Source organism: Barbatula barbatula, assembly GCF_947034865.1.
Source record: "Barbatula barbatula genome assembly, chromosome: 9".
In the NCBI taxonomy this organism is placed as follows: domain Eukaryota; kingdom Metazoa; phylum Chordata; class Actinopteri; order Cypriniformes; family Nemacheilidae; genus Barbatula; species Barbatula barbatula.
This window is the reverse complement of record NC_136772.1, coordinates 4,520,607-4,533,453: the sequence shown is the minus strand read 5'-3', so window position 1 is coordinate 4,533,453 and position 12,847 is coordinate 4,520,607. Positions and strand designations below refer to the sequence as shown.

Below are 12,847 nucleotides of genomic sequence, written 5' to 3'. Positions count from 1 at the left end.
TAAAACATACTTTTATTATTTCTAATTTATTTAGCAATGACATACATTTGTTTATAAAATACATTTGTTTATTTTATTAATTAAAATATCATTTTGTTTGTTTGCCGCTTAGCGGTTAGCTATTTAGTAAACGCTCACATCATTTATTGTGACATTTGATGTGACTTTAATTTTACCGATAAAGTTAAAAACAGAAACGTGACGTTCACTCATCATTTCTTCGTATATTAAAACTTTCTTTTAAGAACTGATGTGATCTTCTCACTATATTTCGTGAGATCTAACACGCAAGAAAGAAGAAAATACGTGAAGTCTTCAAAAGAAGCTGAATGCCATTACTTTACAGACAAAATAACTTCATTACAAAGGTGCAGAATGTAAAGAAAGTTGTTGTTTGTACCCATTAAAGCCAACGTAAGAGATCGTGTTGGGACTTCCCCGTGTGTTTTTTCTGCCAATGTGTTTCCGTGTTTGTGAAGTACTCAACATTTCCTTGAAGAAGCCACCTGCTCATTCACTGGATGCACTCGTATCTGACATTTATGTTTCCGTTCATCAATGAAAGGAAACTCATTTCCAGACTTCTAAGAACATTTGATGCGGACAAGACTCGGTAGTAACAGGACACAGTTATTCTGTTGACAACATATATTTACCTGGATTGTCGTTTTTACAAAGGAAACAGGTACGTGCAGTATTTAAAGCTTTGAAGTGTCAGCTTCATGCGAATTACAAATCGTAACACACCAATAACTTCTATCATAATGAACCATGGCTTGACCAACTGTGATGTTTTTAGGAAACCACTGATGATAATAATAAATATGCCAAAACATATGGTTACTATGATTTATTTTACTAGATTATTTTACTTTGAGGTTCAAGAACGAGGATGACAAAAGTTAAATGCACAGTTTAATGCAGAACAAAACAAATGTATATAGGTTTGAAAATCATTTGAGTAAATGACAGAATTTCTATTTTATTTCATTTCCTTTCGAGGTTAGAAAAAGTTGTATATGCAAAAAGGAAGCCACATGTAGCAAAATCAGTTATAATTCATATCTCAAATCTTCTTTCACTAGGATCACTATGAGTCAATGGAAAAAAATTCAACAGCTGGATATCAAGTTTCTCGAACAGGTGGATTATTTTTATGATGATAACTTTCCGATGGAGTTGAGACAGGTGATGGCCACCTGGATTGAAAATCAAGACTGGTGTGTGGCTATTTTGCATTTGAAATTTCCATTCGTATCTTATAGTCGAAATGTAGATTACATGGCAAATTATTTTACATTATTGATACTAAATGCAGTACACATTTTTGTCTCCTCAGGGAAACGGCCTCAAATCACGAATCCATGGCTTCAGTCCTCTTCAACAATTTCCTTATTCAGTTGGAGAGGCAGTGCTCTCAGGAACAGAACTTTCTTCACAGACACAATCTGAAAAGAATATTTCATCAGATACAGGTAAGACACACACCATGACGTTCTTAAAAACAGGCCCCTTTAACCTGAACTTCACACACATTTTGAGACATGGCAGCCTGCACTGTCAAGATGAAAATCATCACTTTTTTGGGTGTTTACGACTTACGTCTGTTTATTTAACAAACACACATGGATGCTGGCAATTTATTTCACGTAATGCAAAACACACATGCTATATAACAAATTCAGGGAAGTTATTTAAAGGTCCAGCGTATGAAATTTAGCGACATCTAGCGTTGAGGTAGCAGATTGCAACCAACGGCTTTAATCCACCCACAACCACGACTCGAAGCTGCATAACGGAAGATAGACATAAACGTTATACACACAGTTCCTGCCAATCCCTATACAGTAGTATTGCATACATCATATCTTCAAAGAGTAGGTAGTTTGATCACATTTATAAAAGAGAGATGCTGGAAGAACACGAGCTGCTGGAAGTGTGCAGGGGGGACGGAAGTAGAGCACGAGCACACAATAACATTGCATCATCACATTAATCCCTTCGTGTTTTTTACATTATGCACGTAACAAAACACAGACATTTAACTTAGTTTGACTTACCATGTGCGGTTCATGTCCGGCATCTTGCAGCACTTGGACCGCGCCATCTATCAGTTTCAAACGATCTCCAAATCCAGCGTTATATCCACCGTTTATATAACATCCAGCACTGAAATGTCGTGAACAAACAAAGTACAGACTTCTCTCACTATCGCAAGTGTAACGAGCTGCAGCTGCAGGCCCACAGCGCAGCCAGAAATAGCACAGAAATACTACGTCCAACACGTTTTTTAACAATTTCAACATGTTAAGCATGAGAAGCCAGCGTGTGTAACATTGTAAGGAAGTCATAATGCATGAAACAGTGTTAAATATCCTCTTTAATATGGATTTAATAAATAAACGCATCGATTTGCTTCAGAAGACCTTTGTTAAGACCAGGGAGCCGTGTGGAGCCGTTCTTTGATCGAAGTAAGCAATTTTTAGAGCTTAAAGAAATTGCCCCCCATTCACTCCCATTCTACCGGCTTGGAAAATGTGGTATTATAGCGCTGACTGCATTATTTTTCAAGAAGAACGGTCAGTTCTGGTCCTTGATCCCCGATTGAGCCGAGTTCTAAGCCGTTATAAAATACCCCGATTTATAACGGCTGACCGTATTACATAGCCTAAATATCACTCTATTTACTTTATTTTATGAAACATTGCCACGCAAATGGAATAACCGTTTTATAAAAGCAATAAGCCCTGCGAAAGGATTGGGTAACAGTGCATTTTATAACAACTGGGGGTTTTCATAACTCCCTTAGCTGTTATAAAATGCCCTGTAACCGCTGCTTTTTGGGGCTTAAAGCATGGGGAAATTTTGTTTTGCCTCTGAAATATCGCTTTAATGGCCATTGCTGGATGTGGGTTTTTGTTAATTTTGTACTTCGGTGGAAACAGAATATTTAGAACTGAGGTTATGTCCCCCGGCCCCACCCAACGTTTAACAGATTTAGAAAGGTTGAATATTTCCCAGACGTAGGTCTGTACACAATGACCAAAATGTACACTACTATCCTATACTAACTATTGTGTTAGATGTGCTCAAAAGGTTTCTTAAACAAGATCCTGGATGAACTAACAAAACATCACATTAGCAAAATTGTTTTACATACTAGCCAACGGATTTAATCAGAAAATGCTTTGTTTTGAATGAGTGTTGGCTGTGGGGATTTCTCAGTAGGTCTATATACGCAGACTGAAAGTAAATGTCAGGGTTTCACTTGAGAAAAACAAATTGCATATCTGTCTGGAGCTGGTGTTGCCAACTCACCAACCAAAAATAGATGAACACCGCTTGGGGAAACAACAAACAATGTTTTTATATGTAGGGCAGCTACAAAATTACTTTTTGTTTTGAACCTACTTTTCAGTTGTGTCGGCATTCTCTGTAAATGTTGTCATCAAAGTCTGAGAAAAAAAACATAACACCCACAGGGAGATTTTCACATATATTCAAGTAAAAATTGCATCTGTGATTGTGATCTCCTTTTACATTGAACAAATGGCAGGTGGAACAGGCCTTCCAGGTTTTTGCTGCCCTATTCATGTGCTTCAAGTTTTACTTACGTACTGTACTCAGATACAGTAATGGAATCTAAAAATAACCTCAATCAACACATCAATCCTTCACTATCAACTAAACATTTTGTATAGTTGTAAATTTGAATATTTTATAATACCGGCTTGGAATCACACGGGTAAATCATTATATTCATTTTTGGGTGTCTTGAATATGTAAGGGGAATGTACAAGGTCTTGTATCACACTGAAGGGGCTTATTTCCTGAGGTACATTATCCCGCTTATTACACAGCTACTTGCGACATAAGAAAAAATTTGACATGAAATGTGAAATATTTTATTAACTAGGTTTTTAAAGAATGCCGACCCTTCCGCGAGGAAGAGCTGTTTACTTTAGGTTTTGAGGTCAGAAACGACATTCAAATGTCACCAACAGGCAATTTGGTTGGATCATTTTGTAAATATAATGTCATAAACATATTTATATTTGTCAAATTGTGATTGCAGAACAACAGCCCATCCAAACTCATGTGTGCACAATTTCTTAATGCATCCCTTCTTGCATCCCATTTCCAGGTGAAATACAAGGCAAACCCACTCCACATGGTCGCTGTCATCTGTACCTCTCTGAGGGAAGAGAGACGCATCTTATCTACGGCCAGCATGCAGGAACAGGTACCGCAAAGACAGAAGTGACAAACAACATGCCAAAACCACAAATTATGCTTTGCTAGTATGTTGTTAACCAAAAGAGCCCATATGGTGTTTTACCAATGTGGTCTAAAAGTCTAAACCACAAGTGACAATTATTTTATTTAGTATTTCTCGAATATAATACTTTATTTATCATTACACTCCATGTTATCCAAGCAATGATTTTCTGGACAAGAGTACCAATGTCAGTTTCATTGTATATCAAGATTTAATTGAAATAGACACATTTTTCAGTATATCTATCTATAATCCTATAGTACATTAGAATCATTATTTTATTTTATTAATGACAGGGTCCTCTGGAGAAGTCAATGCAAAGCTCAGCGGTCATGGAAAAGCAGAAAGTCCTTGACAACAAAGTTGCAGTGATAAAAAGCAGCGTTCAGGTAATTTGTAATGTATTCATCATCACAGATATTAAGCCTACATATGTTATCGTTGAAAAGTTTAGTGTCTCTTGACTGAATTATTTTTATTGAAAAATTACATACATAGAATTAAAAACAATTGTAACGAATGACTTCAAATTAGAAAATACAGTCAATAAGAGTCTAAAACCTCAAGATATTAAGGCAAAAACAATTGTACTCAAAGGGTGACACAGTTTTGATTTATTTTGGATTTACAACATAATTCCCATTTGTGCTATTCTACTACTGTCTACAGTAAAATCTACAGTTTTGATGAATTCACCATTTTTCCCAAAATGTGGGAAAATCTAATAAAGAGTATGTAATTTTTGCATTTTCTCAGATGCTAGACCAGGCAGTGAAGTATCTTGAAGACATGCAGGACGATTTTGATTTTCGCTACAAGACGCTACAACTTCGAGGTGGGTTTAACATCAGACTACAATTTCTTACATAAAGAAAGGTGCTTAAAAGGTTCTTCACAGACATGCCATAGAAGAACAAAGAACCATTCAGTCAAAGGCCATATCTTTCTTACCTTTTTATAATCTGAACCTTTTTGTTTTGCTACTAAGAACCCTTTTGTGAAACAGAAAGGTCCTTCAGATGTTAACCATTTAGCCAAAAAGAAATTCTTCTATGCCACCGTGAAGCACCTTTTTGTGATATGACAGTCTGTGAGATATAACATAAGAGACGTGGTTTTTAGTATGCAAATAAAGTCACTCAGAAATCTTTCAGATACCACAGAGAGGAACTCTTTGGCCATGAAACAGGAAGTCACTACACTTCAGGAGATACTGAACCGTCTTGATTTCAAGAGAAAGGTATGTGTTCCTATAGTCCTACCACACCCTGTGTGATGGTAACGCATGCATTTTAAGGAGCAGTTTTTGAGTCTTCACTGTTAACCTTTCTTTGTACTCTTTGTCTTTACAGGAGATTCTGTCAAAGATCGCAGATGTTATAAAGGAAATCGACAGCCTGATTTCCTCACAACTTAATCCAGAACTGATGGAGTGGAAACGGAGGCAACAGATTGCCTGCATCGGAGGTCCGGTTCTGGTAGGACTGGACCAACTCCAGAACTGGTATCACTTTTCAACGCAAATAATATTATGATTAGACATTTTTTATACGGTATTCTGGTTGGTTGCTAGGGTCTTGTTGCTAGGTCATTTGAAAGTTTCAGCCTCCCGATTGGTTTGTTAAACTGCTTGCTTGCTATGTTTGGATTTCGCTTAATTTTGTGTGATTTTACTTTGACAGGTTTACACTCACAGCCCAGAGTCTGTTCCAGATCAAAAGACAACTTGATAAACTGGGTGAACTTATTCTGAAGGTCACTTACGAGGGCGATCCAATCCCACTCCAAAGACCCCAGATGGAGGAACAAGTCAAATACTTAATCTTTCATCTCATCAAAAGGTGAAATATCTTAACAGAATTCTCAACTGCAGCTCACTAGTAGTTAAATACTTAGAGGGTCCCATATGTCATTTTTTGGAGGAACTATTGACAGAAAAGCAATATAATATACATAACTGTGTCTACATTGGTGTATAAAGACCGTGATGCTTTATGTTTTTATTACTTTAGAATGCGCTATGTCTGTCTACATACACGGTGGGTCCCCTTGCGTGGGATTCGCCATGTTGTTTCTTCAGTAGTCCTAAGCGGACAAACTGCCCTACAGGAGCGCGTATCATAAATACGTTATCTCCTTCGGCAAAGAAGCAAAAACGTGACAACGTCTTAGATCAGTGTCAGCCATGTAGTGCATTGAAAAGGAGGGAAAGGGGTGGAGTGAGCCATTGGTTGCAATTCATAACTCACCACTAGATGCCGCTATATTTCATACAATGGACCTTTATTGCAATTTTAAAATTGTTTTGTTAGTATCTAAAAAAATATAATATATATTTTTTTAATATATAAATGTTTGCGTTTGAATAACAATACTGTAAATCACACATTGTTTTTCTGTAAACATTAAAAACGAGTCCCACAGACCCCAAACACCACAAGGTGTTAAATTGTAAATGATCCCATTACTTTGACGTTGCTAGTTATCTACAAGGAAAAGGTACCATATTATTGCTCTGCTACTGTATCTGTCAAGCTGAAATTCATTACTCTATAAACAAGCTATCTTCTGTTTTACCGCAGAAATAAAGCATAAAGGTGTGCAAACAAGGGTGTGAATTCTAGCTTTTTGTCTTCCTCATGTTTGCAGTTCTTTTGTGGTAGAGAAGCAGCCATGCATGCCTACACACCCTCAGAAACCTCTTATCATTAAAACCCAGGTGCAGTTCACCACGAAGGTCAGGTACGAACCACAGTCCACCCCAAAACAATTCAAGTAAACAGGTGTGATGCCCGAGCTACTAAAAACACAAATATTTATAATCAAATTACACTGTTCTGATCCTTTCCAGATTACTGGTTAAATTACCTGAGGTGGATTATCAACTCAAAGTCAAGACAACATTTAACAAGTAAGTTCATGACGTGTATACGTCAGATGGATTTATTCCTGTTATGCTGTTTATAGTTCTTTATTTACATCCTGTGATGCATGATGGGAATAATGTAGAAATAATCATCACAATATAATAACTAGCATTTCATTTATTTAAAGCAGAATTAAATATTTTAGTGTGAGAAATCCAACTACTAACATAATTCATATCTGTTTTAAAATGCCCATGTCAATCCAGTAATGTGTATCAACTTTCTATTTTGCCCGATGTGACCTCACTTTCTTCTTTGTTTGTGTATGTGCAGAGACCTTCCACCAGGCAAAGTGTAAGTGCACTCAACCGCAAACAGAAGAAGCAACTTCCTGTTGTTTATTTAGGCCACATCTCAAAATGAGTGTGGGGCGTGTGGGGGAGATGCTTACACCAGAAAAACATTTGTAGTCTGAATAAACTACACATTCTATATAGCCATTGTGGTATGATGGATGAGACCTGTTTGAAATATGTTAATGATCCTTCCCTGTAGGAATAGACAGTTCTTCATCCACACCAACAACACCAAAGTGATGGATGTCGAGGAGTCGACTGGCTGCCTTTCTGTCGAGTTCAGACACTTGGTACGGATGCTGAATTCTAGTGCATTATTGTTAAAAAGCCATCGTTGGCTCAACCCGATGTCGTTCTCAGTCCAGATGCTATTATCGGCACCATGAAACACAAGTTTAAAAGTAATCATAAAGTGATTTTCATGAGAGATTACAGTTGTCAGGAGTGGTAAACGGAACCCAAGCGCAGACAGGTTAAGGGTTAACAAAAAACTTTATTTAAAAAAAAAACCCACAAAGGGGCAAAACAGCAAATAATACAAATAATAATGACGGATAACAAACTATGAACAAAACACCTTCCAAGAGGGGGAATAACCTTGAGAGCGCAAAAGAACGTACACTTCCTGGAAATACACCAAGACACGAATAACTATAACGAACCGGCACACTCACTACAAGGGGCTTATGAAGGGAAGCTGAAGGGGAAGCTAAGGAGGGAACGAGAAGGCGGGGCCAAGAGACGAGACCAGAGAGAGCGCATGGCATGCCAAAACAACAATGCCATGCCTCTCTCATACAAAACACGTGGGTACTGCCACGATCCTGACACAAGACTAGAAAACCTGAACAAGAGCCTGTCAATGTCAAAATAATTTAAAAGTAAATAGATATTAATTTCAATATACATAAATTAACATACATTTTAAATATGAATGTATGTGTGAGTGTGTCATCTTAAAAACGGCAAACAGGTCAGAAATTACATGAGGGTAAATAAGTAATGACAGAATTCTTGGGTGAACCATTCATGTACGACGCAAGCTACTTTCTAAACTGTTTGTGTTCTGCAGCAGTTGAAAGAGAGAAAGTGTCCCACAGGAGGAAAAGGAAATGAGGTAAGACTACATCATCTTGTGGCCCATGTGTATGAATAATATAATTATATATTATAAGAATATAATATAAATTATAGATATAGTAAAAAGTTCAAGTTTAACACAATGTCATGTGTCCTGTTACTATTTATTCACGTTTATACTGTTTATTTTCTGTTAAATGCATCATCTTGCCAGCAGAGGGCAGGCTCACAGCATTCATTTTCACATTAAAGTTGAAGTGTGTTTATTTCAGGGGCCGCTGTCAGTTACAGAGGAGTTACATTCTCTCAACTTCGAGGCCATGCTAATGTTACAGGGCCTGGATATTGATCTTGAGGTATGTTTAAGGTTTTATTTGTTGTTTTCATTTTTTATTTAAAAAGTGACAGCTCATGCAAAAATGACATTCGTATTTTCATACTCACCCTTTCTATTTTGTTTAATTTTATGGGGACAATTCTTCATTTATCATGATCTACTATCATTTTTTACATTACTTGGACGATCATTTTGAAATGTGAAATTTATATTTTGTTTCTGTGTAGACTTGTTCCCTGCCACTGGTTGTCATATCAAATGTCAGTCAGCTACCAGGGGGCTGGGCCTCTGTCATGTGGTATAACCTGCTAACCGATGATCCAAAAGTAAGACCTAGTTTGATGCCAAAAATGTATGGATGTCTACCCTTGATATATTGTATATCGCTTTAAAGAGTTCTGTCATCATTTACTCGTCCGCTTGTCTTTAAGTATAACTTAACAAAAATAAGTTATTTTGAGGAATGTTGGCAGCCGTACCTATTCATTTCTATTGTGAGGACACAAAACCAATGCAAGTGAATGGCTACCGCCGTTGTTCAGTGACCAACTTTCTAACAACGTTCCTGTTTCACAGAAGAAGAAAAAAACTCATATAGGTTTGAAAGGTCAAGAGGGTAAATGGTGACAGAATAAAAATGTTGTTTTAACTCTCCCTTTAAGTATAGAATCACACAAAACATCTCCATTTAAAATATACATATGCGATTTGTCAAAAGCCAATATACAATACGAGCTCAAAGTTGTGTCTGCTTTTTACAATTGACATCTTTGCTCTTTATTCAGAATTTTGTATGCATGTTGTACTGATGTGTGTGGAGTATAAACTAAGGATCGGCTTTGAAATTTAAGGAAGACATCATTTGTACTCACATCACCTGATTTACATTTCGTTACACTGTACTTGTATGTGTGTAATGACAATAAATTGAATCCAATCCAATTCTTAGTCAAAGTGACCTAACAGTTATATCCTGACCCGTTTAGAATCTCGGATTCTTCAGTAACCCGTTACGGGCGAGCTGGAGTCAACTCTCTGAGGTTCTCAGTTGGCAGTTCTCAAGTTTTGCTGGACGAGGACTCAACAAGGAGCAACTCAACATGCTCGGAGATAAACTTCTCGGTAGGTTATCAGCATCTTCCTTGCTTTGTTTTGTTTCATCAACATGCTTATAAAACTCCTGTTAATTCAGTATGACCTCCATTTAAACTGTATTTGTCATTGTTTCTGAAGGTCAACATGCTTCTTATAATGACTGTCAGGTTTCTTGGTCCAAGTTCTGGAAGGTAATGTTGAGTTAATGGTATAATTCTTCTACTTTCAACACCATGCAACATGAAAAGCAAAGCAATGTTAATCTTACATGGGCTGTTTTTTTCTGTGGCTTCCAGGAGAACATCCCGGGCAAATCATTTAGTTTTTGGCTCTGGCTGGACTCGATTCTGGACCTTATTAAGAAACATTTACTTCCTGTTTGGATTGATGGGTTGGTGAACTTGTGTTCCTGTATTTTGAGTTTTCATGCATCCTGTGAAAAATCTACCATCTCGCAGTCCTGCAATTTATAAAATGTTTTTACATAAAGCATTTGAGCAGCTGTTTACTGTTCCTGTTCTCAATGTTTTCTGCTATTTCTTGTTTCTCAGTTACATTATGGGATTTGTAAGTAAAGAGACGGAACGTGCCTTGCTGAAGGAGAAGGAGCCTGGTACCTTTCTGCTGCGCTTTAGTGAAAGTCACCTTGGAGGAATTACCTTCACCTGGGTAGAACAGGATGAAAACGGTTTGTTTATCTGCATTATTGTTATAATCGTTCTTCAAACCTGATGTCCTAAATGTCCAGTTGTAGGATACGAATAGAACAAGGAGAAACATAGCAAAGTTATTCAACAGTTAAAGTGTTATTTTCACAGGGACACACAAGGTTAAGAGTTAAGGAACTTCTGCTTAAGAATGTATTCCCTCATTGTCCTGAACTAACAGGAATTGCTCCGGGAATTTCCAAGATTGAGCTGTTCCAAAGAAAGTGTTCATGCTTGTTTTTTTCTCGTAAGCCCTTTTGTTATGTAATCCTAAACGCAGGTTCTGTACCTACAGGAGAGCGAAAGTTCATCTCCGTAGAGCCGTACACCAAAAACCGTCTCAACGCTTTAGCTATTGCCGATATCATACGGGACTATAAGGTCATCGCAGATGGTGTCGTCCCAGAGAACCCTCTAAAGTACCTTTACCCTGACATCCCCAAGGATGAAGCTTTTGGCAAACATTATAATAGCCAAAAAAACAAAGGTAGGCTGTCCCTGAGCTGTATCTAGATTTTTACAGATGAACAGATTTACAGTATCTTGTTCCCTTAAATGCTAAAATGATGTTTTATCAATTTGCAACATTACAACATTTATTTAAGTGACTTCAAATAATTGCATAAGCCATCTCTAAATGGGACCTGTATTTGTGGTTTACAGTTTGCCCTTACATTCAAACACACCTAGTTCCTGTTTCCCATCTGAAGTGAGTAAAAGTTTCATTTCGTTTCTTTTTAATGTTGCATGTTGAATGCTTTAATTCTGATTGTTTACGTTTTCTCAGTGGATCAGTCCAACATGCATGCTCCTCTCCTGAACCCCCAATGTCTCCTGGAATGTTTGACATTCTGAGCCAGCACCTAAGTCCTTTTGAGATTGAAACTGCTGTAAATAACATTTTTAATTAATTAATTTTGTATGAATTCATTTTCATTCAATTAACATGATTTCAAGTTTGAAATATATCTGTGTGTGTGTGTCCAAATGTCTGAGGCCACACTGTAAACCTGTATTTCATTGCTTCCATTGAAGTACACAGGATGATCTTTGACGCTTAAATTGAGTAAAATTCTAAGACATTCAAAAGTTAATTGCATTTTAATTCAATTCTATTTTCAATTGAGGGTTTTGTTAAAATTCTTACCCCGACATCTAAAATAGACAGACGGGTGATCTTGGGACTTCAGACTTTTGGACCTCACTGTACATATTATTGATGCTTTTATCAGAATATTGTCTTTATTCAGGTAAACGAATATAATTACGCTTAACAACTTAATAACTTGGTTATCTTGTTTCAATGCAGATGAGTTCACCCTAGAAGGAAAGCAACATTTTGCTCGGATCCAGGATTTCGGATGTGTTTAAAGCGTGCCAAAACCTTATTCCTGTTTCTTTTCTGGCTCTGTGCCACTATAACTTGTTTTTTTGACATCTTTGTTTACTGCCAGATATTGTTAATATAGAACTGTATCACAGATGAAAAATGTCAAGTTAGTAACAATCAATTTACTGTACATATGTCATAAAGTCTCATCTGTAAAATAATGCTGTCCGGTTCTCCCAAAAGTTCTGCTTTCACATAATACAGCTTGCCGTATGTACATATTCAACACGAGCAATTTCAGATGTGCTCTACTATATATTTTTTAAATAAAGATCTCTAAATTGCTTTTGTCACGTTTGTGAACTTTAAGTGATGTTAATAGTCTTTCAACCGGTCCACTGATGCTTAAATAGGCCTATAGGATCACTCATGTTATGAATAATGGTTGTTGACATTTCAATTATTTTGTGCAGAGGTAACAAGTTGCAACAAGTTTCAAAGTATCATGGGAAATGTGTACAAGCCTCTTTCCGCGTAATATTTATCATGTTCATAATTAATACTTAACTAGATGCTGTGCTTCCAAGAATAGTGCAGTTGCATTGAGGTGTGAGTTACATCACTTTGCATGCACCCAGCTAAACGTTCAATGTTTATGCATTTGATGCCTGTGCACAATGTTCCTCTTTATCTGTGCTAAGATCTGTAAATGCAGGAAAAAGGGAAACTAAGCGCTATCCCATGCCGTAATGTAAATATCTCTAAACCCGACGCAGTTCCGAGTTTCGTTTCTGTC

General features: G+C 37.0%; 1 protein-coding gene across 4 annotated transcripts; it reads left to right on the top strand.

Moving 5' to 3' along the window:
* Positions 1-477: 477 nt before the first annotated feature.
* Positions 478-12,403, top strand: stat4 (signal transducer and activator of transcription 4). Of its 4 annotated transcripts, none has more exons than XM_079464337.1 (24): positions 478-685; positions 1,086-1,220; positions 1,340-1,475; positions 4,145-4,243; positions 4,576-4,668; positions 5,036-5,114; positions 5,434-5,519; positions 5,632-5,783; positions 5,962-6,120; positions 6,929-7,021; positions 7,131-7,190; positions 7,480-7,500; positions 7,702-7,792; positions 8,578-8,619; positions 8,855-8,938; positions 9,147-9,245; positions 9,906-10,041; positions 10,153-10,205; positions 10,311-10,405; positions 10,566-10,702; positions 11,017-11,208; positions 11,385-11,430; positions 11,509-11,611; positions 12,031-12,401. In XM_079464337.1, exons 2-24 carry the CDS (start codon positions 1,093-1,095, stop codon positions 12,043-12,045), a joined length of 2,199 nt encoding a protein of 732 aa, XP_079320463.1. In that variant the 5' UTR covers positions 478-685; positions 1,086-1,092; the 3' UTR covers positions 12,046-12,401. The 4 variants fall into 4 exon arrangements, with proteins under 4 accessions (XP_079320463.1, XP_079320462.1, XP_079320465.1 ...); XM_079464336.1 differs by having other exon boundaries at positions 8,575-8,619; XM_079464339.1 differs by lacking the exon at positions 11,509-11,611 and having other exon boundaries at positions 12,031-12,403.
* Positions 12,404-12,847: the final 444 nt, after the last annotated feature.

What these genes read in the sequence shown, in the direction of transcription:
- stat4 (XM_079464336.1), top strand. Translation starts at nt 1,093, where the DNA reads ATGAGTCAATGGAAAAAAATTCAACAGCTGGATATCAAGTTTCTCGAA. An exon ending in GCCTGGATATTGATCTTGAG is followed by an intron (nt 8,939 to 9,146) that starts GTATGTTTAAGG and finishes GTTTCTGTGTAG; the next exon opens with ACTTGTTCCCTGCCACTGGT. An exon ending in CTTCCTGTTTGGATTGATGG is followed by an intron (nt 10,406 to 10,565) that starts GTTGGTGAACTT and finishes CTTGTTTCTCAG; the next exon opens with TTACATTATGGGATTTGTAA.